The 27,338-nt window shown below is 44.5% G+C and overlaps 3 protein-coding genes across 4 annotated transcripts; 1 reads left to right on the top strand and 2 right to left on the bottom strand.

Annotated features, from left to right (window-relative positions):
* The first annotated feature begins 1,418 nt into the window (after positions 1-1,418).
* Positions 1,419-2,382, top strand: LOC109733002 (BTB/POZ and MATH domain-containing protein 1-like). Its single transcript, XM_020292207.1, has 2 exons — positions 1,419-1,483; positions 1,683-2,382. The coding sequence occupies exons 1-2, from the start codon at positions 1,419-1,421 to the stop codon at positions 2,380-2,382; spliced, it is 765 nt and encodes a 254-aa protein (XP_020147796.1).
* A 5,291-nt stretch (positions 2,383-7,673) lies between these two features.
* LOC109733037 (probable glucomannan 4-beta-mannosyltransferase 4) lies at positions 7,674-12,308 on the bottom strand. Its single transcript, XM_020292240.4, has 9 exons — positions 11,852-12,308; positions 11,177-11,275; positions 10,145-10,397; positions 9,283-9,393; positions 9,025-9,161; positions 8,807-8,920; positions 8,536-8,735; positions 8,253-8,450; positions 7,674-8,130 (listed from the first exon to the last, which is right to left on the bottom strand). Exons 1-9 carry the CDS (start codon positions 12,170-12,172, stop codon positions 7,968-7,970), a joined length of 1,596 nt encoding a protein of 531 aa, XP_020147829.1. The 5' UTR covers positions 12,173-12,308; the 3' UTR covers positions 7,674-7,967.
* A 3,429-nt stretch (positions 12,309-15,737) lies between these two features.
* On the bottom strand, positions 15,738-20,541 carry LOC109733038 (probable apyrase 6). Of its 2 annotated transcripts, XR_012187240.1 has the most exons (9): positions 19,825-20,537; positions 19,291-19,403; positions 18,994-19,101; positions 17,962-18,004; positions 17,408-17,593; positions 16,922-17,026; positions 16,601-16,698; positions 16,322-16,518; positions 15,738-16,225 (listed from the first exon to the last, which is right to left on the bottom strand). XR_012187240.1 is itself a non-coding variant. In XM_020292241.4 (8 exons), the coding sequence occupies exons 1-8, from the start codon at positions 20,330-20,332 to the stop codon at positions 15,970-15,972; spliced, it is 1,509 nt and encodes a 502-aa protein (XP_020147830.1). In that variant the 5' UTR covers positions 20,333-20,541; the 3' UTR covers positions 15,738-15,969. The 2 variants fall into 2 exon arrangements, 1 of the variants encoding a protein (XP_020147830.1); XM_020292241.4 differs by lacking the exon at positions 16,922-17,026 and having other exon boundaries at positions 19,825-20,541.
* Between the last annotated feature and the right edge of the window lie 6,797 nt (positions 20,542-27,338).

The raw sequence follows: 27,338 nt of genomic DNA on the forward strand, positions 1-27,338 counted from the left end.
GATCTGGCGGAGGAAGTCTATGTCGCGCAGCCGCCAGGATACGTCGTAACTGGGCGAGAAGGTGAGGTGCTGAAACTGAGCAAGGCCCTATATGGGCTTCATCAGGCACCGAGATCATGGTACGCCAAGTTGGATGAGAGTCTCTGCGCACTTGGGTTCGGGAGAAGCCCGCTGGAGCACGCTGTCTATCGTCGCGGAGATGCTCGATCCTTCCTGCTTGTGGAGTGTATGTGGATGACTTGATAATCACTGGAACCGATTCAGCGCAGATTGCAGAGTTCAAGGTTCAGATGCAGAACCTTTTCAAGATGAGGGACCTTGGCCTTCTAAGTTACTACTTGGGGATCGAGGTAACTCAGTCTAAAGGAGAGATCACTCTGTGTCAACGAGGCTATGCAGAAAAGATCCTAGAACAGGCCGGAATGGCAGGCTGTAATCGGTGCCACACCCCCATGGAGTGCAGACTGAAACTGAGGAAGGAAGATGATGCAAAACCCTTTGATCCGTCCCTCTACCGCAGCATAATCGGCAGCCTAAGGTATCTTGTACACTCAAGGCCAGATATTACACATGCTGTTGGAATTGTTAGCAGATTTATGGAGAAACCAACTATCACACATTGGACAGCTGTAAAGCAAATCCTCAGGTATGTGCAAGGGACATTGAGCTATGGATGCCATTATGGGCGTGGAGGGACAGGAGATATCCTGGGATATAGTGACAGTGATCATGCAGGGGATGTGGGAGATCGTAAGAGCACATCTGGGCACATCTTCTTCCTCGGCAAGAACCCCATCACCTGGACTTCCCAGAAACAGAAAGTGGTGGCGATTAGCTCGTGCGAGGCTGAGTATGTGGCTGCCGCTGCAACAACTTGCCAAGGTCTCTGGCTCAGCAGACTGATTTCAGAGATGAAGGGAATTGATCCAGGGAAGTTTAAACTTCTGATCGACAGCAAGTCAGCTATAGCTTTAGCCAAGAATCCTGTCTATCATGATCGCAGCAAGCATATCGACGTGAAGTTTCACTTCATCAGAGATTGCATCGAGCAAGGGCAGGTGGAAGTCGATCATGTTGGGACTGAGCAGCAGCTAGCGGATATTCTGACCAAAGCTCTCGGGCGGGTGCGCTTTGTGGAGATGAGGCAGAAGATGGGCGTCAGCGAGATCATCAGAGGCCAACAAGCTTAAGGGGGAGATTTGTTAGACTAAGCTAGTTGGCTGCATGGCTGCATAGTATAGGTCCTTTGCTTTTTCTGATAAATAATGTGTGTGTGCATGGTGATGTGACCGGCACATGCATGTAGTTGTGGGAGCTCAGTGCACGTACGCACGATTCTCTCATGTTCTCTTGTTTTTTTCCCTATACCCTGGCTCCTCTCCTGGTGGGACTTGATCGCTGTGAGATGCGGTCGTGGGATGGCGCGGCCATCACGGATCATGGCGATCCAGCCGGGAGTGAGCGAACTGGGGTGGCTTCTGTTGTAACAGAATAACTAGAAGAGAAATAGACGCAGAAAAAGCTGTGAAGTTGCACAGCGCAAAAACTCCTCTCTCTTTTTCGTTCGTGAGCTTGTCTTCCTCTCTCCCTCTCGCTCGATCCGGCAACGACACCACACTGCCGGCGAAAGGACCCTACACCGACAAGTTCGTGCCTGAGTCTTCGAGTTGAGGTGTCTCCAGGTTTGTGAATAAAGCTGACTTGGCCGCATCAGGGTGTCTTAAGGACGACTGCCTAGTGATCAAGTGCACCGTCAGAGTTATTACCTCTAAGCTCAACGACGACGACGACGACAGCTTCGTCGCTCCACCCTCGGACCTAGGTAGAGATCTTGGCTATCTTCTAGAGAATGTCCTTAAGACGGACCTGACGGTCAGGATTGGCTGGTTCAGGAGTTTTGAGGTGCACGCGTGCATGCTCGCTGCGCGGTCACCGGTCTTTCAGGCACAGTTGTGTGGCGCGATGATGGAGAGCAGACAAAGCACTATCCGCATCAAGGACATGGACGCCAAAGTTTTTGAGGTCCTGCTTCATTACATATACAATGATTGCCTCCCTGAGTTCATGGAGGAGACCACAGAATTGTCCATAAACATGACGCAACATTTGTTAGGCGCGGCTGATCGGTACGCCATTGATAGGCTGAAGCTTATATGTGAGGGCAAGTTGGGCAAGGCGCTAGATGTCAACACCGTGGGTTTCACTTTGGATCTCGCGGAGCAATATCACTGCCAACTACTCAAGGATTACTGTCTCAAGTACATGGTAAGAGACAGCGAAAGGTTACGAGCCATTGTAAAGACCAGCGGGTTCGAGCAACTGAAGCAAAACCACCCACTTATTGCATGTGAAATTCTCCATAAAGTAATTGACAAGCTGTAATTACATTGCCGAGAAAAGTGATGCAACTTTGCTAAACTGATTATTCTATTTCGTAATGTATATGGTGTATTAGCTAATCATTCATTTTCTTTGACGCATCACTCTTTCATCTTAACACAAGCACGCTCGTGCTAGTTCAAATTTAAAGACAGTTTTTATAAAAACCCCTGCATAGTACGTCTTGGTTACTGCGAATTTATCGAGGGGTTACCCAAACGCAGGGGCCAGGGAGTACGTAGCAGTAGCTAGTGGTTGTTGTTTTCCACAATGCCCACGTAGTTAAAAGCTGAAAGGTGTGGAGAACTGGAGAATATATCTCTGAGAATACAAAATAAATTCCGTCATCTGTCGTTAACTTCCAGGAGATGCAATCATGGGCATAGCTCGGCTGAATTAATATACTGAAGCATGCCTGATATTCTAACGAATAGCAGAAGCCTTAGAGCATCTCCAACCACACTTGCCTAATTTGACCCCATATATGTATGCGGACGTGTCCGAATGCGTCCGTTGACAGAAGCAGGCTGAATCCCATTTGTTCGCCTAGGCCCCCATTTGGAAACGCTCAAATTCATACAAAGACATGCAAGGTAGATTTTAATCATAGTTCGTTCATAGGTAGATAAAAACGAGCTACAGCTACATTTGAAAAGAAGACTACAAAATTTAACAAGCTACAAACTACCCTACTCCTCGTTGGAGGAGAGCTTGATGACCCCTAGGTGGAGCCGCCGGCCTCGTGGTCGTTGGCAGAGGGACTACCACCGACCGGTTTTCCCGTGGTTCCGGACAATTAGTCCAACACGGTGGACGTGTTCGGGCTCGTTCAAGCAGCACCAAATCCACCTAACATTTAGGCTCTGAATGGTGTGCCTGACAGCCAGAACAAATAGGCTGGGTTTGGGGGTTCGGTTGGATGCGTTTTTCTCTCCGAGGAGTCTCTGGGGGCTGTCCGGACGGAAGTATGACAAAGTATGGGGTGTTTGGTTGAAGATGCTCTTACTCACGGTGAAGCCGGAATCGGCTGCAAATTGTGTTCCCTGAAAAAAGAAGAGGCTAATGCTACATGTAACATGCCTTTTCCAGGAGCGGCAGGCTTGATGTAGCAGAACAATATACCACACCCACAGCTCCACACATTCAGTAGGATAGGAATACGACCACTTGCATGACAGATCTTATTGCAACAGGCCAGGTTCAGACTGTATAAACGGTGTTTGATCTAAAAGTACGCTTTTGTTGAGCGTCACAACAGCTTCACCTCATTGTCCTTGAAGAAGTAACGTTTACACTTGTGCTTGATCATCTCGAGGCTTCCTTGCCCAACATCCTTGACAACTTCCACACCGGCGAGCAACGAAATGCTCTCAAATATTAAGTTCCTCCGCTTATTTCTTCTGAAGAGCCTCGCGACACAGAACTTTCCAGAGCCCAGCGGCAAGATGTGCTCCCCCGTAGGGATCCATGCCTCTGGAGGTGGCAGATCTTCTTCCCACACGTGCACCAGGGCCGGCGCCGTCGTCGCCTGCGTCATGTCGGCGGCGCAGAGCTGCCCGTCGCTGGCCGAGAAGCCAAACCAGAGGCCGTGCTCTGGGGCGTACACCGCACGGTCTTTGAATGGCAGTGCCCACTCGCCGGCCTTGCTCCACACGCCGTTCTTTACGTTGAACGAGTATGTGCCGGCGCCCATGATGGACATCCAGATCTGCGAGTCACCAACCACCGTGTAGGCGCTAACCGCATAGGGGTGCCGGTGTCGCACGGGCGGGTCGTCGGGATTGAGGGGCGGCGGCCGAAGACAGCTCCAGTACCAGTCCTCCTGCCGGCAGTGCCCCGGCGGTGGTCGTCCGTAGCTGAAAACCTTGAAGTAGTGTACCTCGGACCGCAGGTCCATGACGTAGAGGGCGTCGCGGACGGTGACGGACATGGAGGGCGCCTCGGGACTATCATCTGGTTCATGCCGCGGACGGCGCGCGAGGCGCCGTCGTAGATTAGGGTGTGACCCGTGTCGTCCACGGCGATGATGTCGCTGTTCAGGGCCATGAAATCCATAAACCCGTATCCTTGCCATGGGCAGGACCAGTCGAAGGATATGGCGGCGGGAGGAAGCCGGGCCGGAGCGGGAGCTGGATTTGCCGGTTTTGGTGATCCGGTAGGGTAGAATAAGCCTGACGGATCGATACGGTGCAGATCGAAGGGCGGGCGGCGGCCGCCGGATTTAGTGACCAGCAGATTCACAACACGGGGAAGCATGGTCGTTCCTCTCATTCTGGAGAGATCGGTTGGCAAGTCACACGTTGTTCCATCAGAAATAGAGAGGCGGCTCAAGACATGGCATCGATTATGCACGTACCCTAACAACCCCCGTTGTACCGCCTCGGCAACGTTATCTCTGACAACATTTGTGGATGGGCCCGAGCCGAATACTAAGATAGGTACGAAATATACCAGCATCACAGTTTTTGAGCCAACAAATGCTTCTAATTTCTTTTCAATCACGATCAAACCTACTCCCTCCGTTTCAAAATAAGTGTCTCAACTTTTTATATCTAACAGACGAGAAGAAAGAGGGAAGTTACAGAAATAAGTCAGTTACATCCTTTTCTTACTCTTAACTAATGGGAGTGTAGATATTTAGCCTGAACCCTCATCAAAGTTATAGTTTTTCTGTCTAAAAAATGTAGCTGGATCCCTTGACAAAATCCCTCTCTTTGAAGTTTAGGCTTTTCGGTAAGACCGGATGAAACCTCTCAATGGGACTGAGCTCAGCTGGAATAGGAGGCGCACGGTGGTACAACTGGCAAAGGCGGAACTGTGAAGGCCGGTGATCAGCAATGCTGGAACAGGTGACCCCAGATGATGATATGATTGGAGATGGCAAATGCTTCTACCGTTTCATGGCGCTGCAAGCCAACAATGATGAATCGGAGGGGGCGATGATGGCGATTTTCCGACCAACCACATCAGATGCTGGGATTGCGATGTGGCAATGCTACCAGCAGGGACGAGCGAGGGAGGATGTTGCGGCGATGATGTTGTGCTAGGGGTGACATCAACACGCACGGAGGGTGTTACGGCCTTGCGAGAGATGCGGGAGGCTAGTGGTTGCGGCTAATGTTCTACCTTTTTTCTTCTAGGGCATCAAGCGCGGGGGGAGGATGACTGGTACCGGAAAGGATCTGAAGATGACGCCTAGCCGTCTAGAGGATGCCAATTCCTTAAGGGTAACATGTCCAAGCTAGGATCGATCATATTCTTTGGTGATGCTCAATCATTTTGTTCTTCAGATCAAGTGTTTTCCCCACCTAGGATTGAATCAAAATGAGTGAGAGGGATACCCACTGCTTACACTTGGCATAATTTTTCTCAAGCAACCACCCTCTATCTGAGGGGTAGGGGTCTATTTATAGCTGGGGGGCCAGGGTTGGCACCAGTATGACCGTTGGAGGGTGGTGGAGACATGCCCACCAACGTGTTGTTGCTAGTTGTCAGAACAGTCAGAATTCAAACTCTCAAATTCCTAGGGTTCTGAAGAACCTAGGACAACCTTACAACAGGTTCCCTAACTCCTCACGGAGGAATATAACTCAAGTTTTCCAAAGAATCACCCTCGATACAAGAGCTAGAAGGCTCACTTGGAAGAAGAATTCCAAGTCTTAACTCACAAGTGTATATAGATTTGATTGAGCACACAGACGAAGAATTCAATCTTGCTTCACTTAGACCCCCTTAATACTACAATTTTCCCTTCGACTCAAATGAAGAATAAAAGAAACTAACAAAGAAACAGTATTCTTCACGCTTCAATCCTCCATATGGCATTCAGAAGACTTCAATGTTCTTACAACACTTTTAGGGGTCATAACCCACTGGTTAAACCAAATCATCAGGGACTTTCACCTCTGTATACTCACAAACATATTAGTCCCTTGACCATTATTTCATTAATCATCCAAAACCCACACATGTGACAATAGAAGCACTTACATATCCCCCCTCCCCCCCCCCCCCCCAGGCTTTTCAAAAATAAAACATCCTCGTTGTGGAAGATTGCAACTGGTCGATCTGCGGGGACGTGTCGAAGAGCGCAGACTAACTCCTCTTCCGATGTCCCTTTGTCGTGCGCTTCAAGGACGTGTTGGGCCTCACCTCTCGTGGACGCGACTTCATCCCCGCGTGAGCTGGCTGTCGATGAAATTGCCCTGCGGCGCACAACCCTGACGTTCTTGCTGCTATGCTACTAGTGGTTGTGGAAGCACCGAAATGGAGCCGCCTTCAACGGGGACACTCCCTCCCTCTGGGGCATAAGACAATGATGTTGTGATGATGTTGTCCTTTCTCGCAACGCCTATATATCAGTCGATCACAGGGGTGGCGTCGACTGCTGGCTCTCCTGCCTGGCCACGAATAGCTAGTGCGTCGGTCTATCCCGCCCCCGGTGAAAATTCAAAACAAAAAGGTTGTACCAAATCTGCATGCTTCAATTCAGCATGGCTTTGGTGCGTTCAGTTGATGCTGTTGAGGATCTTTTTTGAAATGCCAAAAGGTTGAGGATGTTAAATTCCAGAAACTGGAAAAAAAAATGTGCATTGTAAAAGGTCAGGCATTAGCTGGGATCTATATTACTAAAATAATAACAGTGCCGCTCTTCATAGCTTATTGTATTATATATTACTTGATGTGTTCCTTGCAGGTTATCGTGATTTTCTTTTTGTGGAATATGCCTTTGGAATGCCTTGATTGGTCAGAGGTGCTGGCTGGCAGAATGTGTCTTTGGAATGCCTCGATTTGTCAGCGGTGCTGGCTGGATGTTAGCTGGTTCATTTTATCATTGCCAGTGATGTATTTAGGCTTATTTTTTTATTTAATTTTTGCGAATAACGTATTTTGGCTTATTAACACGCAAACGTACACTATTTATTGGATAAAAATACAACCGGCTCGCGTCAGTTAACTTGTGTATCCTCTAAACTTTAGTATTATGTGTATGTGTAATGTGTAAAGTAGTGTATATGCATGAGACTTCTACCAAGATGGGGACTAGCCTGGTGCTATTATGAACCGCATCATATCTGACTCAAAAAATATAACATAGCTGCTTCAGGAATTTGATATTTATACCATCGGTATTTGATAAATGAAATAAAGAACGCCACGGGCGTGCACCAGGGGGCGCGACTCCTCTCTAGCTGCGTAGCAATGGTTCGAACGGCTCACTGCTCTGCCTTGATGGGCACGAGACAGCAAATAAGAGAAAGAGAGCAAATAAAATGATTGCTGCTCTACCTCGGTACAAAAAAGATAATGTATCATGCCTGTATTTCATTGCCTTTCATGGTGTCATTACAGTCTCAATAACTTGGAATCTACACAAGATAATCATAAAGAAAAAAAATCTGTAAAGCAGTTAGAAGAATACAACCTGGCCATCCATCATTGTACAACTAGGATTCCACGAACCCTCAAATCCAATACTCATCTACCATTCTGTATAAACTAAAACCTATAAACCTGTATGATGTCCCATTTCATATAGATTGCCCTTGTCAGATTAAATCGAGCTTGATTGCAGTCCTAGGAACATTCTATGAACACGGAGTTTTCATGCCGACAAAACCGAACCCTAATACAATGAATGCCAAGGCCTGGAGGTAGATGTACATGAAGTATGTCTGGCTTCCAAGCACGTAGTCATACGAGGCGCATATCAAGAGGTAGAGCGCGAGTAAGAGCTCAGGGATGTAAATCCTGCAAAGGGCAAATGTTGGGGTTTGAAGCACATTCTTCAACATTTGTTTGGTTCTTGCACAATTTGACATAATTGTTGGAGTACAAACTTTAACTGTTACACTACAGGTTTGTTCACGTACCTCTCGACACATTCAGTGGGCTTCAGTGGTTCAAGGAGTGGGACATCAAAGTCGTCCTTCACCAGATCTCCTACCTTCTCAGTAACTACCCAATCATTCACATGCGCAGTCTCGAGTAAACCGGTCAGAGCTGCACGCATACGGTGCATGGACATCACATTTTCAAACAGAATCCAGAATGGCATCAGATGGAGAGACCTGGCGTACAAGATAAGATCATATAAAGATGTCAACATTAACAAGCACATGAAGCTGTACTCTGGACGAAACAAATAATGCATACCCAGGATTTCTGATGGCATTCATGACGGTAATGGCGGTAGGAATATAGACCAACCCCCAGACAGGAATATGGACTTCAGGAACCATGGCAGATAATGGAATGACAACGCAGTAGAACAAGAATGTGAGGATGGGAGCAATGACCCTCCGTACAAACAAAAAGCTGTATAAAAGGTGCCATTTCTTCCATATTGATACCCCCTGCATAATGAGATGACAAACATTACATGATATTCATTTTGTCTTTTGCGGTGAGGTTCAAGAAGGCACACCTTGTTTGTCACAATTTCCCATCCCATTTTTCTGAAGAGATTGGCAGCACCGCAAGTCCACCTATGCTGCTGATGACGGTAGGCCTTGAAGGTACTTGGGAGTTCACTCTTGACCTGTGTAAGTTTTGTACTTGTAATGATGTAGGGCACAATATAATACAGTATAGCGCATGCTCAATGAAAAACAACTATTTGGAATTGCAGACCGCAAAACATACCCTTATATCACCTACATACAAGAATTCCCATTCCTTGAGACATGCCCGTACAGCCAGGTCCATGTCCTCCACAGTGGTGCGATCTTTCCATCCTCCTGACTCATTAATAGCAGATACCCGCCATACACCAGCTGTACCTGTTGACAAAAAAAAAATCTATTAATCACTTAATTTAAATTCAAATGAACCATTTCAAGAAACTAGCAGTGTCAGGCTTCATTGAAGTCTCAAATAAATGGCTATAAGATTAGTTCTTACCATTGAAACCAAAGAAAGCATGCATAAATGAGCCTGATTCCTGCTCGACTTTGAAATGATAGTCCAGGGACATCTTTTGTATCCTTGTCATCAGGCAAGCATCGTAGTTCACTGCAAAAGCGCCCGGGCAAAGGCCAGGTCAGGAACATCCTGTAATCAGAATAAACAGAAATCCTCACTTCAAGTTATCAATATTATCACTTTCATATAGAAGGGGGAGAACTTGCATCAGAACTTCAAATCTTCAATAATAATCTTAAGGGAAAAAGTTATCAAAGTGGCTAAACTGAAGTTTGAGTGAAATTTGTTAGCCATCTTTTCATGTTAAAAGGTTCCACAGCCTTTTGTTACTGCAGTCACCAGTATCGTTGAGGCCTTGAAGGCCAAGAGAATCATAATAGGACAAAATAAGTGCCTCAGAATTTAGTTGTGCCCAAATTTATGTCAGTACTGACCACTATGGAGTAGAAAGACTGATATTTCTGTCATAGGATACGACAAAGATTCACATCAAAATATTTACCCAAAACAGTTTCATTTTTAACCAGTATCACTTCAAGCCATGAAAATATTGTTCCGACTTTGAGCACGACTACCGACACTGGTAAGCACGAGAGTTTTGAGGTGAAATTTCAGCTTCAAACATCTCAATAACAAGAATCTCACATTTTATCAAGACAGGACTAGCATTTGTGCTGACTCCATTACTTTCTGAGTAAACACTCCTGATCTTAAATAGCAAATACTTCTTGGAGTTGGAGATATCATGCAAATCCATATCTAGGTACTTCACTCCAGAACATGCACAATCAGATAGTCTTAACTACGTGCATATACTAAAAAATATAATGGTTATGCTCACCAAACTTCCAGCGTGTTTGCACAAGCGCAATCTTCGGGTTATGCACAAGAAATGGTATAGTTTTTAAAAGGAAGTCAGATTCAGGTTGGAAATCTGCGTCGAAGATAGCAACGAATTCACACTGTTGCGCATATACATGTTCCATGCCTTTCTTCAAAGCTCCAGCTTTGTATCCCTTCCTGTTATTTCTAACTTCATACTTTATGTCAATTTTCTTGCTGGCCCACTCCTGGCATTCAAGCTCCACTAGTTCCTGCACTTACGAAAAAATGATTAAAATCATACAGTGGCACAATAATCTGAATACAGCTAGGAGTATTAAACAGACTATCTTTCACTTCGTATACTCGTATACATTCTTAGCATGTGGAATTCAAGCTGTCCTCACACCTATTATTGCCTTCCAAGATAAATAGAGCAACCTTGACTACTTCATAAACATTTAATCAGATTGTGTCTGGTGCATTAAGCCATAGTCAACAGAAATTTCAAGCAATCAAATTATCCTATTCATGTAACTGAATAAAAAATAACCGACAAGAAAGTAAGCTAGTACAAGATCATAAAATAAGTCATGAAGACTTCAACAAGAGTGGTTTATAACTAGTACGTATGTCAGCTGTTCAACTAGACGAGGCATAGAGATAAGGTGCAGTCTCCATGGGGCCAAAATCCAGTTCATAGTAATACTTTACCCATGCTTAGATTAATATGCAACCTTGACCATTTCACAGAATTATGATGTTGAATGTACATGGTATAACCATTGAATGTAATGCATTCTTCTGTACTTTCATGTTTCTGACACCGTTGTCTCTACATCTGAAGGGTGCTGGAAGCAGGTGTAAAATTGCATATACACACTTTCATATGTTGATGCAGATATACTAATTGTTTATTTGGGACAAGCATTCTGGTGCATGAATCATTTCACGTGAGCGTCACCAGCAACCACAATTTGATCCAAAACTTACTAACCAAACATTTAATTTTGTTCAATCAAGAAACCTTGTCACTGCAATCTAGGCTTACTTTAATAATGGGATCAGTTGAATCATCCAAGACTTGGATTATAATACGGTCTGGCGGCCATGTGAGAGCACAAACAGCTCCAATGGACAACTTGTACACCTGCAAAAGGCATAAAATAAGAATAAGCAACAGTCCTTGTGTCAAATACAATGAATCAGCAAGACACATAAGAACAGCGTTCAGTGGTTCAGCCACATTTCAAACTTAGCAGAAAGCTATTGCGAGGCAAAACCTGGCATTGCTAGTCAGCTGCCGAGAGATGTAAACAAAACGCTAGACCTATGTTGGCAACTGTTTTCACATAACAACACAAACAAGAATGTCACCTAATGATTTAACAGTAATAGTGTAGAACAGTTCTACTGTACTTGACACCATGAAGGCAATGCAGAGACGCATTTATCCAAACCCCGCCCTAATTCCTCATTGAGTCCTGAGCGTGATACTACTAGTTTTTTCGTAGACTAGAGCGGTTTATCGACAATGTCAACACCCAAAGCTACATTTCGCAGAAGGAAAGTTTCGACAGTACGGCGCTGCAGGTACATTTCAACTTTGAATCAGGCTGGGGCGCGCACAAAAGGCCAAAAGCAGCGCGAGCAGCACGAGGCAATTTCAACTTTCAAGCGGTGCCAGCCAAGCACCCCGTGACGGAAATCTGGGAGGACGCCTCACCTCCTTCTCGTTGTACATGGGGATCTGCACGAGCACCATCGGGAACTCGCGGCGGCCCGCCGAGGCCGGCGGGTCCTCCACGTCGGCCTCGCCCCCCTCCAAGGCCCCGGCCATGGGCTCCCACTTGAACCTCCGCTCGGGCCGCAGCCGCAGCAGCCGGACGGCGACGAGGCTGACGAGGCTCATGCAGGCGGCCTCCAGGAGGAGCATGGCCGACATGGCGAGGCACGCCCACACCGCGGTCGTCAGCGCCGGGGCGACCGCGCGCGCCCGCACGGCCGCCCACGCCGCCGCGGCCGCGTCGGCGCCGAGCGGCGCCATGGGATCCGGGGGGAGAGGGCGCGCGCGGCTTTGCTTGCTTGGAGTGGAAGGGAAGGAATCGAAGCGAGGGGAGGGAGGGAAGGGAAATGGGGGGAGGCGTGGGCGCGAGGTGGCTCGCGAATCTGGTTGGTGGTGCGAGGCGACCAAAGCCGGCCAGCGCGAGGGGAAAGAGGAAACGATACAATTTTGGATGTGGATCTTTTTGCTTTCGGTACCTGACGTTGTGCGATATACACATCTGGCACATCTACTACTAGAGGTAAGCTTTAACCGTTTCCACGACTCGAATCAAGTCTTTCGATCAATTCAATTATCACACTCGGGCTCCACAAGAAGGATGATCCCGATTTGGAGCGAAAATCCAAGAAAATACAAAGTAACACCCATGACTGCAAGAATTACAGTGAAATCTCTTGAAAACACCTTTGTGGTATCAATCTTTATTCGAAGAAATACTCCAAAGACTTCAGTAAAGAGGCTGCAACAGACTGCAACAACGATGTTGTCACTCTTTCACCCGAATGAACATTATCGATAATGGTTTTTGAAAGCGCCTTGAGTCGCCCATCCAAAAAGATGGGAAGCCTTGATCGATGGACTTACTTGTGTCAGGGATGATCCCCTAGAACTGCAGGCCGTCGAATCACTATGTCTTCATCATGGTGTCGATAAAAGATTTCACCCTCATAAAGAATCAGGCCAACCAAAAAAGCTTGACACAACAACATAAACCCATCAAATCCGAATAACTGGATGTGCGACGACAGAAAACTCTCTAACCTCATGGCACCGCCAAAAAAACGAGAGAAAATTTATTCTCGCAAAACTATGATGATTGTTGACAAAGAACAGAGAGGTCTTGAAAATCCGAGGTCCCCCACCTCTCAACACCGAGATGGCAGCTCAAGACAAGGGACCTAAATTTCTCAGATAACTACGACACCAGCGACACAAGAAATCCTCTTGAAACTACTCTGCTTGCAAGTGCAGTAGGTGCCACCGAACCTATCCATACGGGTCATTGCCACGCGGGCATGGATTTTTGGCCGGGCATAGAACGTGAATAAACTGTCCGGATTGGTCTTGGGCCCGCCATAGAATAAGGTCAATTCTCAAAGTCAGGCCATAAGACCACACACACACTATATGGTCCTTTTAAGTTTTCCTATGTTTTTTTCTAATTTTTTAGATTCTCTATATTTCTTCTTAATTTTTTTTTATATTTTTGTATGTTTCCCTTAATTTCTAGCCACATGGCCAAAAGCATTGTGGGACAACCTTTTTAACTCTCGCGCCATGACAATCCCTGTGGCCAAGCCTTTCGCCGGCATGGCACAACCCTTTTATAAAAGAACCCACACGGGCCGTGAAGTGCCGGGTCGGCCCATGTGGTCAGGTATCTGTGCCCCCGCAGAGGGCCCAAATTTTAGGGACCCCACTCCACGTATGTATTTTTATGATACACTCGCTATCTAACGCTCATGATCACTAATGGTAGGGCATCTCCAATTGTGGTCCATCAAAGTGCCCTTAAATGTTTGATCTGTGTGGTTCGGGCACTTTTTGCCCTCCAACCCCATGCATCAAATGTCCACGGACCAGCCCGGACGTCTGAATTCCCATAAACCCAAACCAAACTTAGGGGAGCTTTGGGGGTGTCCGGACACTCCGCTTGGCCAAATATCAGTTGGATCACATGTCCTCATAGCCCATATGTTTTTTCCTCTAAGTCTGTCTGGCCCACCCCGCTGTCCGGATTTGATGCATATGGTTAGATGACCGACTCCCCTAACATTGTCTGCGGACACATCCGCATGTGTCTATGGACATTTGATCTGTCCGTTTTGAGGTACAACGTTGAAGATGCCCTTAGTAGGTCGGTCCATTGGTAGGAAGATCAAGCGATTGTCTGGCCAACTTTTTTGATACATAGTGCCAAAAGAACTTCCTCAATATCTTTTTTTCAACAGTTTTATGTTTTTATCAGTTTTATTTCATTTAAAAATGGTCACAAAATTTCTAAAATAATCACCAATTTAAAACATTTTCATTAATTTTATACTTTATTTTTTTAAAACATCATGAATTTTAAAATATTTCTTAATTAAAAAATAAAATTTAAAATATATTCATGAATATACAAAAATGTGAGTTTACAAAATATTCACTGGACAGGAAAATTTTATGAATTTTAAAAGTATTCTCAAATTTAAGGATAAATATTAATAAATTTTAAAATGTTCACATATTTTAAAAAATAAAAATTTAGAAAAAAATTATGAACTTAAAATTAAAAAAAATGAAGAAATAACATAAAATAAAAACCGTCCGAAACCCAAAAATTTGGTAGATGAACACTAAAATTACCCAGCCGAATGTTTCCTCAAACCGTGTGGAAGCTGCGAAAACCGACACTAAACTGGGCCGGCTCGCCAACACCGACGCGCCTAGGCGAGCATTGTAGAACCACTCACTTTTCTTTTCCTTTTTTGCAAGAAAAACATATGATCTGTTTATCAACTGTCAAGATAGTACTACAAAGAACACCAGAAGTAAAAAATACATCCAGGTCCGTAGACCAGGTAGCGACGACTACAAACACTGGAGCGAGCCGAAAGCGCGCCGCCGTCATCGCCCCTCCCTCGTCGGAGCCGGGCTAACCTTATTGTAGTAGACAGTCGGGAAGTCGTCGTGCTAAGGCCCCATAGGACCAGCGCACCAGAACAGCAACCCCCGCCGATGAAGAGAAGCGTAGATTGGAAGGATCCAACGTGAGACACATGAACATAAATGAGCGAAGATCGGATCCATGTGAAACCACTCACAATTAGCGATACCTAGCATATGCGCAAACGATTCTCAAAAAAAACATATGCACAAACTTTTCTAAATAAATATTTGCGCGAACTTTGCGGTAGCCTATACATATGGATGTCCAAGCCCTCACACTCCTTTTTCTGTATAGAAAAATACAAATACAGATCTCGTATGATCCTTTCTCCCGTCCTTCCTCCGTAAAACAATACAAGAGCGTTTAGATCACTAATACTCTTACAACGTTAAAAATGAAATACAAAAGTGGAGGGAAATAATTGCGGGAACATAATAAGAGACTACACAATAGACTGCCAAAATCCAAATCAATCCTTGATACGACTAAGAACGGGATAGGTTGAAGTGATTGAAACAACCGATAGTCCTAAAGGCGCAGCCTTAACCAGGGCAAACCACAAGTAAATATCCCTCTCTGATTCAGTAGTGAAGGTACCCCATGTCCCATCCAGTACTGGCCCAGGGAACCATGATGCTGATGATGGATCTCCAGCACTGGCCCGGCATGAATCATAGCCAAATCCTCCAATTTATTCTTGCATCAAAAACATATGTTTTCGCCATTCTTTTTTAACGACTCTGCTATAGTGGTTTTATCTAGTATTTTCACCATAAAAGCGGCTTTTGGGCGAATCTGCTAGAATTGCTCAAAGGGCTAGTTTCCTTGCACCTATACTAAACCTAGCCATATGATGTCACGGAAACTTTAAAAATCTGTACTCATGATGCAAAATAACAATATCACAACTTGAGCTAAGATTAATATACTCTCTCCGTCCCAAAATAAGTGTCACTGATTTAGTACAAAATTGTCCCAAAATAAGTGTCACTGATTTAGTACAAAATTGTACATTATATGCCAGTACATACTATTAGTATGTAACAAAATGTTCTACAGCGTTTCAATACACGCCACACACAAGTGTGCTACCCTTCATGCTCCACCACCTGCACAACGCTCAGCGTCAGCTGATGCGTGTCATAATGTATCGGCCTTTCTCTAAATCATATATAATCTTTGTCTTGGGCTTCCTCCATCTCAACCCCAAAAATACTCCGCAAGCAAGAAACGCTCCCAGCACGGCGAGCACTGGTCTATGCTTAGGTGCCCGTGTTGCCGCAGCCCCTGATGCCCCTAGAATCCTATGTTTTGTATTTGCAATGAAAGCTCCTAGAGCCCACTCAATATGAGTGTCGCCGACCTGATTTGAATACTCGATCCTGCTCAGAGGAAATTTTAAGTAGCAAGCGGATAAGATTAGTCAAGGGTAAATTTCACTCAAGAAGAATGATAGTGTCCTGATATGATATGCTTGCCTCTTGTCATCCAATGGTACACCAAGGTTGTCGTGCAGTAGAGCTACAATGTATGCCGACGAGAAGCAATACCGTGAGAAATCTTCATCTGAATGATTGAGATACGTTTGTCTCAGCGTGGACAAGTCCTTGTTGCAAAGTTGCTCTCCAGCAACCACAAAATCAGAGAGCGATGAAGACCGATCTAGTCCAAAGAACTGGAAGAGGATGTATAGTCAGAAGTGGCCTAAGAAAAGAATGGTATTTGCCAAGGGAAAAAAATGAGAACATGCAGTGGACCTTGGATGTAAAATAGAAATTTTCAGTTGCTAGGAAATGCCCAAGCAGCTCAGGGACGAAATTAGATCCTAGGTGACATCGTTGATACTCGCACCTTTCTGCATTCAAGACAAAAGTTACGGGTATGCAGGTGGATATGGATATAGAATATAAATGCTGGCAGTGCAAATCTAAATGTCCGATAAAAATGGTACTAAATCTAAGAACATCATGCTCAATTGAGTTTCTTATAAGTCACGATAAAGAGCAAGCTCAACAAAGTATTCGAAGTGCCAAGATTTGCAAAAGATATTAATTAGGTCAGTAGGAGCCAAGATTTACCAAGATGGGTGGTGGGTGTTTTCACTCCCCCTAGGTTTCAGGGTTGGACCATGTAACTCCCTCCCATATATATAGAACTGTGTCAGTAGGAGCCTTTCCTACTATCTTGACCGTTCAGACAAAAAAGATGTTAGGTCAATGCAGTCAAGAACCTCCATCTTACTTGACATCAAACAGTCCTTACAGGGATATCCCTCATTATGCATTGCAGTTTTGAGTTCATCATGACAGTGCCAAAATTTCTAACTTCAGCTGACGGTACTCTAAGCATAGGAGCAATAAAGAGAAGGGTATGCCATTAAAAAATTATAGGGATATCCCTCTCATTATGCATTATAGTTTTGAGTTCATCATGACAGTTCCAAAAATTCTAACTTCATCTTACGGTACTTTAAGCACAGGAATCATGAAGAAAAGGATATGTAGATTAAATAACCATAAATACAGATAAAGAAAAAGGGATCAAACTTCACATGCATTTCTTACCCTTTCCTTCTTGCATCATCATCAGTGAAGAAGATCTACATTCTTTATAGTTTCCGCTTCCATTATCAACATATTGATTCTCTAAATTTGATCTTGACGCACCGCCTGTTCTCGCCAATACTTTCCTTTTGTGAGAAAATCCTTTAGGGGCACAAGGATCAACAAGTGTACCGTTTTTGGAAGATCCTTCAATTGCACGAATCGTGATGAAACACTGGTCGGTACTTGTACTTGCAAAAGAGTACTATATTTGTAATTTAAAGTTAACCAGTGGAATTACAAGAACATCTGTTAAATTCCTAAAAATAATAAAGGCTACAACACCTTCAACAAACTTTTTCTTTGAACTAAAATCCTGGGACATTTGGAGTAACCATAGCTAAGTATTAGTTGTTGGCATTCTACTATGGACTAAGAAAGGGTTTTGTGATTAATATTAACATTGATATTCCTATTTGCAGGTAGTTTCTGTTCCCTTATCCATTAGATGCTGAATTGCCTCATTGCAGCAGATGGAAAATGGCTGAATTGAATGTTTTAACACACAGTAATACCTCTTGACTTCAGCATTTCACGGTACGAGTCTTGTGCTGCATTCTGTGAAAATAAGCGAGTCAATCAGATTTTCAATCTACACCACAATATCACAAGATCAGAAGTACATTATATTCCAGGGGAGCCCCCCCCCCCCCCCCCCCCCAACACACACACACCCTATTAGATCCCTGGGATATGTGTTTAGCATGCGTAACAAATGAACCTCACAACACTTTTCGCGGGTCAATTAATTAAGGTGCAAATAACACATTAAACCACAATGCATGGAAACCATGCAGCTACCGATCTGTGTATATCTCACCAAATGGACAGGCACATAGCGTTATAGATGTTTCTTCTAAAACATTGCCAGACTGCATAAACATTCTTTTGAAAATTTAAAACTTCAGGAAGCTTGCTCAAACTACCTTTTGAAACTTCAAGCTCAATAACAATTTGCTTCAATCATGTTTTTGAAATTTTACTTGTCTGGAACTTTGATTATCAAAATTAAAACTCTCAAGGAACTCTTCAAAATTTGAGTTTTGAGACTTTACTTGTATTCAACACCACCATGAAACTTGAGATAAGAAATCTGAAACTTTCTATCCAAGTTCCGGAGGACGTAACTTTAGACATGAAGCATGACTCTCTTTCTTATGGGTTGTGAGCATATTCAATGCATCCGCGGGCCGCAATTTGATGTTTGGGAGCATTTAACAGTGCTCAAGATATGAAATGCCTCGTTCAATGAACTGGTAGTCTACCAATAATTATAGCTTTCTCTTAGTGAAACAAATTATAGCTTAACGGAATGTGTTTGGTTGCTATTCACACAAATCTCATAGTCACACTGCTATGTGGGAGAAATTTAGATCCCTTGGAACTATTCAATCTCTGACAAGAACCATGCAACGGAATGTATTTGGTTGCTATTCACACGAATCTCAGTGTCACACTGTTATATGGATGACATTTAGATCCCTGGGAACTATTCAATCTCTGACAAGAACCGTGAAAAACAGGATTCGATGTATCAAATAACTCACTTGTCCAAAGTTTAGAAAGCTGTTGCTATAGAGGGTGTATGTTGTTTCCCCAAAAGTAAAATTAGTTGATAGTTCCAGAGGAAGTACTTCGTCGGAAACAAACGTCAGCTGAAACAAATAGCAGCAATTACATTAGCAGGAAACTGCATTTCTTGCAATACAACAGAACAATAACCCATTATGTGTATAGATATTGAATTAGGCACGACTACACTATGATCTTATTAGCATGCATCATGGTTAAACAAAACAGATCCAACACATGAGAGCAGACCGTGTATGTGTTCATGAGAGAACCTGAGCTGAAGCACCCCCGAGTTCAATTATTCCAATTGTTTTGTGAGGATCACCTCCAAGTGTGCCCATAGCATAGTTTGCCGCAACCCAAGCATAGACGCCTTCATCAGAACCTGTATAAGAAACAAGAAACATACCAGCCAAAGTAAAAAAAACAACTCAGACATATTTCAGCTAATGACACAATAACCATCTAGATCCATCATGCAATCACCCTCACCCACAGAAAACTAATTTGCAGTCAGTTCCATACTGCTCAACATTATGTGTATCAGTCAATCAATGTTTTCCATGCCCCATGATTTGCTCAGTTTGTTGATGTTATCTTAGGTTATACACATCATCACTTTAGAGGGGAAAATGGGGGCACAGAGAGAGCAAATTCATTTCTTGGGGAAGAAATGATCATGCTGGTAGTAACAACCAGTAAGAAATGATCATGTTACCTGGTTGTTTTAAGAAGTTAAAGGCCAACCATAATAGACATGCAATAATTTACTTTCTTTAGTAAGGTGATGAAGAAATTGGCGGTACCTGGGATCACCTTGGCCCATGAGTCCTCGAACCGGAACCCGGAGGCCCTGAGGGCGTTCCTGCAGGACACCAATATCGCCTCCCGGACGCTCTCCTCGAGCAGCCGCAGGCCAGCGGTTGCCATCAGCCGCACCTCTGTCGCTGCGGCGGCCCCCTCGCCCCCTACCTTGTCCTTGGCAAATTCCAACAGCGGCCGCAACGACTCCCCCGCGCGCGCCGTGTCCGCGGCGAAAGAGGAGAGCCCCGGGGAGACGCGCATCACGGCGGAGCGCGCCAGATCCGGCCGGCCGTCGGGCCCCAGGGAGAATACGTGGGCCCGGGTACCTGTGCTGCCGCCGTCTATGACGACGGAGAAGCTCGGGGAGGGGGCAGGCTGAGGCGGCGGGGAGAGGAGGTGGGCGAGGGTGGAGACGACGATGGCGAGGAGCGCGGAGCCGAGGCAGAGGCCGCAGAGGCGGCAGCGGCCGCGGCTTGGGCGGGGGGAGAGGGGTTTGGTGGGCTCCCGCATGGTGGGCCGGGGATGAGGTGTCCGGCCACCACCGACGCCGCCGCGGTGAGTCGTCGACGGCGAGGGAGGCGGCGACGACGACTTTTATTTTTATTATAATTTATTTATTTATGGACGCGGCTAGCCAGCGCGCCTTGCTGGCTTAGCGATCGCGTGCAGCCGGTCGAAAAGTCTCAAGCCGTGGTTTCTTCCGCTGTGGTCGTCTGAGCAACTTCGATAGTTTCGAAGATATTTGTTTTTTAAGGCTTTGTTTTGTATTAGCTGTAGTATATCTTTTCAATGTCAACACGGCAATGGGTATCCGTTACCCGTAAATTCGACGGGTAAATTTTTTATTAGGATAAAGGATTAGAAAAGTTAAATGGGTGTGACTACGTTACATTTAGATGTGAGATATCATCTTACATCTAACATGACATCACCAACCTATTTGTGGCCCTCCCGCTGTTTCTTTATTTAAAAAATTGTCCAACCCAATTTCTTGTTGCGCACAGGCACACAACCACCCACGGCGATGACCAAGGACAAAATGTCACAAAAAGATGCAGCATGCCTGTCCGGAATCGACCTGGCGCGTTGTGTAATCAACGCGAGTGTTTAAGGACTCACTGTAGCGTCGGGTTTGAAATCTTTTTAAAACAATTATTGAAAAATGGTGAACAGTTTTAAAATATCAAAATTTTATTAAAACGCAAAGAAGTTTTGGAACTCCATATTTTTTTCGAAAAGTGTGAACAATATTTGTAATTCTATAATTCCGTACATTATTTTGAAAATACGAATTATTTTTGAAATCCTGAACAGTTTTGAAATGCGATTACTTTTAAAAAAATCTGAACATTTTCTGAAAACATGAAACCTTTCCCAAAACCACAATTTTTTTAAATGGAAACATTTTTCAAAATTCCCAAAAATTGTTGAAAAACATCAACTTTTTTAAAGAAAACATGAATTTTTTTGAATTTGTGAATAATTTATGAAAATGGGCACATGTTTTGAATGCTCAAACATTTTTCTAAAGCATGAACATTTTACGAAAACACTTACGTTTGTGGGATTCCTCGTTCAACTTATTTGGCTGCCACAGAATTGACCATTGGAATTGAATTGTCATTTCCACGCAAATCCCCCCCCACACACAGCCGTAGTATATCCAAATCCCTATCTCCACCCTGTCATTCCTGTGGCTCGATCTTTTCTGTCCCAGTTGCAAGTTCATCCTCAACTTGCAACTGGACCCAACCTTTTTCTCCCAATTGCAAGTCCCCCCTTGACTTGCAACTGGGGTTCGATAATTTTTGTCTCAGCTACAATCCCACCCTCGACTCGCAACTTTGGCCCGATCTCCCAGTTGCAAGTCCATCCCCAACTCACAACCGGGGGCTAGCCTCTTTTTTGTCCTAATTGCAAGTCCATACTCGACATGCAACTGGGGCCCAACCCATTTTTATCATAATTGCAAGTCCAACTACATATCTGACATGCAATTGGGGCCCCCACATTTTTGTGTCAGTTGCAAGTCCCCCCTCGATACGTAATCGAGAGATCGAGCATTTTTTGTCCCAGTTGCAAGTCCACCCTCGATACACAACTGGGGGAGGAGAGCAACCCATTTTTTGCCCCAGCTGCAAGTCCACCCTCGATACGCAACTGGGGCCCGATTCATTTTTTTCACCGTTGCAAGTTCACCATCAATATGCAATTGGGCTCGACCCCCTTTTGTCTCAATTGCAAGTCCACGCTGCGACACTTAACTGGGCTCGACCCCTTTTCCTATTGCAAATCCACCCTCAATTTTTTAAACTTCCTGCAATTAGGGGCGGTAGAAGGTATAGTTGGCCAAACGGGATGGTTTTTTCGGGCTGGCCTGGCAGCACGACACGGGCTAATCGGATCGTGCCAGGCACGCATCACGCATTGGGTCGTGCCTGGGCCGCCACCCTCAGCCCGCGTGCCAGCCCGACACGGCATGATTAATCACGGGCCGACACGTGGCACGACACACGGCATGACCCGATTGGCCCGCCTCGGTCGATGGGGGAGCGGGGAGCCGGAGACTGTGCTGGGGGAAATCGGCCGACATGCCTAGCCGCTACCGACAGGCGACAGGGCGGCGGGACCCAGGCGCTGGCGCCTCGAATCCTCAATCGATGGGGGGTCAGGATGGGGAGTGGGGACAGCGGGAGCGGGGGGGAGCCGTTGGGACTTGGGAGGGGTTTAGGGTGGGTTTTAGAGAGGTTTAGGAGAGGGTTTGGGTATTTTTTAAGAAAATTCATATATTTGAAAATTTGACCGTTAGAGGGTCAAATTTGTCCCAAAAATGTCAAGTTTTTGCTATAAATAGGGCTGCCCAGCCCACATATTTCTCACACTCAAACATGGATGACCATGACAATATTAGCTTCCCACTCTACGATTTCGGTCTTGGGGATATGGATGCTACCTCTTGAGAATGCGTTGGTTTTTCCCTTGAAGAGGAAAGGGTGATGCAGCAAAGTAGCGTAAGTATTTCCCTCAGTTTTGAGAACCAAGGTATCAATCCAGTAGGAGGCAACGCAACAAGCCATCGAATACCTGCAAAAACAAACACCAACTTGCAACCAACACGACAAAGGGGTTGTCAATCCCTTCACGGTTATTCGCAAAGTGAGATCTGATAGAGATGGATAAATGGTAAAGTAATATTTTTGGTATTTTTGGTTCATGGAACGGAAAGTAAAGATTGCAAAGTAATGGAACGGCGATAGAAATTGGCAAGTTTGACGGGAAACTAATATGATGGAAAATAGACCCGGGGGCCATAGGTTTCACTAGAGACTTCTCTCAAGATAGAAATTATTACGGTGGGTGAACAAATCACTGCCGAGCAATTGATAGAAAAGCGCAAAGTTATGACGATATCTAAGGCAATGATCATGAATATAGGCATCACGTTCGTGTCAAGTAGACCGAAACGATTCTGCATCTACTACTATTACTCCACACATCGACCGCTATCCAGCATGCATCTAGAGTATTAAGTTCATAAAGAACGGAGTAACGCTTTAAGCAAGATGACATGATGTAGAGGAATTTAACTCAAGCAATATGATGAAAACCCCATCTTTTCATCCTCTATGGCAACAATACAATACGTGCCTTGCTTCCCCTACTGTCACTGAGAAAGGACACCGCAAGATTGGACTCAAATCTAAGCACTTCTCCCATTGCAAGAAAAACCAATCTAGTTGGCAAAACCAAATCGATAGTTCGAAGAGACTTGCAAAGATATCAAATCATGCATATAAGAATTCAGAGGAGATTCAAATAATATTCATAGATAAGCTGATCATAAATCCACAATTCATCGGATCTCGGCAACAAATTGCAAAAGAGTATTACATCGAATAGATCTCCAAGAACATCGAGGAGAACTTTGTATTGAGAATCAAAGAGAGAGAAGAAGCCATCTAGCTACTAGCTATGGACCCGTAGGTCTGAAGTAAACTACTCATGCTTCATCGGAGAGGCAATGGTGTTGATGTAGAAGCCCTCCATGATTGAATCCCCCTCCGGCAGGATGCCGGAAAAGGCCCCAAGATGGGATCTCACGGGTACAGAAGGTTGCGGCGGTGGAAAAGTGATTTCATGGCTCCCTGGATGTTTTTGGGGTAAAAGAGTATATATAGGAGGAAGATCTAGGTCCGGGGGTCAATGAGGGGACCACAAGGTCAGGGGCGCGCCCTACCCCCTGGGCGCGCCCTCCACCCTTGTGGCTGCCTCGTGGCTCTTCTGACTTGCACTCCAAGTCTCCTGGGTGTCTTCTGGTCCAAGAAAAATCATCGCGAAAGTTTTATTCCGTTTGGTATTCCTTTTCTGCGAAACTCTAAAACAAGGAAAAAACAGAAACTGGCACTGGGCTCTAGGTTAATAGGTTAGTCCCAAAAATCATATAAAATAACATATTAATGCATATAAAATATGCAAAACAGATAATATAATAGCATGGTAGATACGTTGGAGACGTATCAATGGAGTATAGTCTCTACCCTCGTAGCTCTGATCCCACTACCATGCCCCCACCCGAGAAACATGCCTATACCATGCCCCCACCCAAGCAACCTGCCTATACCGATCATCCCACTCTGGAAGCCCATACCGATCCCTCTTCCGAAGCCGAAGGTCACACCAAGTAGTGGGACGGGTTCCTCCACCAGCATGGGTGTAAAGCAAAGAGGTCACCGTAGAACCTCCGCGGTGTGGGAATATTTCGAAGAAGAAATATCTGTGGTGGCCAGTGGCCGGAAGGTGGTTGCAAGGTGCAAGAAGGAATATACCGGATACGCCAAGGCAGGAACCGACCACCTAAAGAGGCATGTGGATAGCCACGCCAAGGCGGATGCAACGAGCGCGTCGAGCTCGGCAGCTGTGCAAACTCAGGTCTCCTTCAACCCTGACGGTACGGTACGCAATTTCACCTACGATGCTAATGTTCAGCGAGAAGGTCTATGCCGTCTTATTGCTTCTAATGATTTACCACTAGGCTTTGGTGAATCTGAAGGTTTCGTAGAATATATTAAAACTTGTCATAATCCTAATTATAAACCAGTTTCTTGACAAACTACAAGTAGGGATATTAAAAAGCTATACAAAACTGGTAAAGAGAAAATAAAAGAAGAATTTACTACGTGCACTTTTTCAGTGTCGTTAACATCTGATATCTAGACTGGTCGGGCAAAACAAGACTACATTAGTGTGGTAGCTCATTATCTTAACAAACATTGGCATCTACAAAAAAGAGTCATAGGATTTGAATTAATTGATGTATCACATAGTGGTCCAAACATTGCTGAAGTTGTACTCAAAGTTGTGAATGATTTTAATCTTGCCGACAAGGTTTTCGCAATAACTTTGGATAATGCTTCAGCAAACACCAGTGCAATGAATACCTTGACTCCTATATTCTCTGTATATGTCGCATCCTTTTTATTGCATCAACGTTGTGCTTGGCATATCATTGATCTTATTGCTAAAGGTGTGTTACGTTTATGTGAACCACACGTTGAAGTCATCCGCACTGCAATATCTTATTTTTCGCATTCAACTCAACGAATTACAAACTATAAGAGATATTGCCTTGCTCTAGACTGTGTTCATCATAAGTATAATTTAGACATGCCTGTTAGATGGAACTCTACATATATGATGCTTAAGACAGTTATCCGAGACATGGTTCAGTTCAATGGTTTTATTAATCCAAATTATGGGGCTGAGCCTCTAATTAGCGATGAAACTTGGCATGTTATTACATCATTGACTGCATTTCTTGAGTTGTTCTATGATGCAACAATTACTTTGTCTGGGTTTATTACCCGACATCTCCTCTGATGGTGCATACCCTATTAGACATTGCTAGTCATCTGAAAGCATATGAAGGCAATGGATTATTACTTATTGTTGTTGCTGACATGAAAACCAAGTATTTAAAATATTGGCAAAAAATTCCACTATTGTATGCATTTGCATTTATCTTGGATCCTAGAGCTAAACTTGAAGGGTATCGTAGTGCACTCAATGTACTATCTGCATCCCTAAGTTTAGATTATATCGATGACTTCAATAAGGCTCGTGAGAAGCTTTTTGAAGTTTTTGCTAAGTATGAGGAAAAATATGCCGGAGTTCGAATGCAACAACCTCCACCAGCACCTACTGCAGGTAAAATGAGAGGAGCATGGAGCAAGATCTTTGGTTCTTCGTCCTCCTCGACCGCCGGAAGCTCTTCCACATCAACATCTGTGCTTCAAGGTGGCGGGAGTTAGCGAAGTACCTCAACAGTGACAAAGTCATGTACGATTTAGATAGTGAGGAAGACTTCAACATACTGCAGCGGTGGCAAGAACATAAACCTACATTTCCGGTGCTCTCTATATTAGCATGTGATGTGTTATCGGTGCCTGTCTCTATAGTGTCATCGTAGTCTACTTTCAGTCTTGCTGGAAGAATAATTGAGGAGAGAAGAACTAGTCTCACCCCTGATATGGTGAGAACACTGATGTCCATGAAAGATGGTGAGTTATCAAGAAGGAGAGCGCAACACACTGCAGAAAACACATAACTACTAGCCATGTTTGAAGAAATGAACTTTGAAGAAGAAGACCCGGAAGAATAGTTGAAGACTTGTAGTGTAGTCCTTTCCTTTTTCTTTTGTATTTTTCTTATCTTTTTGTCATTTTTATTTCCCTTTTGTAATTCTAGAGCATGGCTTTGTACTCTTTTACTTCCCAGGTATGGAAGATTTTAATGACGCAGCCACTAATAAAGCTCAAGATTTATCCCAGATGATACATTGCCTCAATTTTTATTTATGCATTATTGTTGCGGTGCCTAACGTGCCAATTTTTGTTGCTATAAAAAGGGATGCCCACTTTCTCATTTCTCACACTCAAACTCCATCTCATTTTCCACACACAAACATGGCTGATCCAAATCAAAATGTTCTTGTGAGACGCCATCCCATCTAGAGGTACTACGATGAAGAATTAGTTACAGATGACGATGGTTCACCAACCTTTTTGCAAAGTGCAAAAATGCGGTAAGAAGTTGCTCATGGGAAAGCATGGCGACATGTATGCTGGAACCGGCCACCTGATTAGGCACAAGACGGCACACGTCAAGGCAGACAAGGCGGCGGCTATGGCTACGACTGCAGGGCAAGGTTGAAAGGATCCCATTAGTCAGTTGTAGTATTTGTAATTTTTTTCTTTCTCTATCTTTTAATCTTTTAGTATTTTTAGAGCATGGCTTGTACTCCTTTACTTCTTTGGGATGGAAGGTTTTAATGAGGCGGGCTCTAATAAAACTCTAGGTTTATCCCACATAATACTCTAATGTGCCTAACATGCTTAGCGTGCCTAGCGTGCCTAACGTGCCTTTTTTTGCTATAAAAAGGGATGCATACCCTTCTCATTTCTCACAATACAAACATGGATGGCCCAAGTCAAAATGTTCATGGGGAAGGCTCCAGAAT

This window comes from Aegilops tauschii, chromosome 6, assembly GCF_002575655.3.
Source record: "Aegilops tauschii subsp. strangulata cultivar AL8/78 chromosome 6, Aet v6.0, whole genome shotgun sequence".
Lineage (NCBI taxonomy): Eukaryota > Viridiplantae > Streptophyta > Magnoliopsida > Poales > Poaceae > Aegilops > Aegilops tauschii.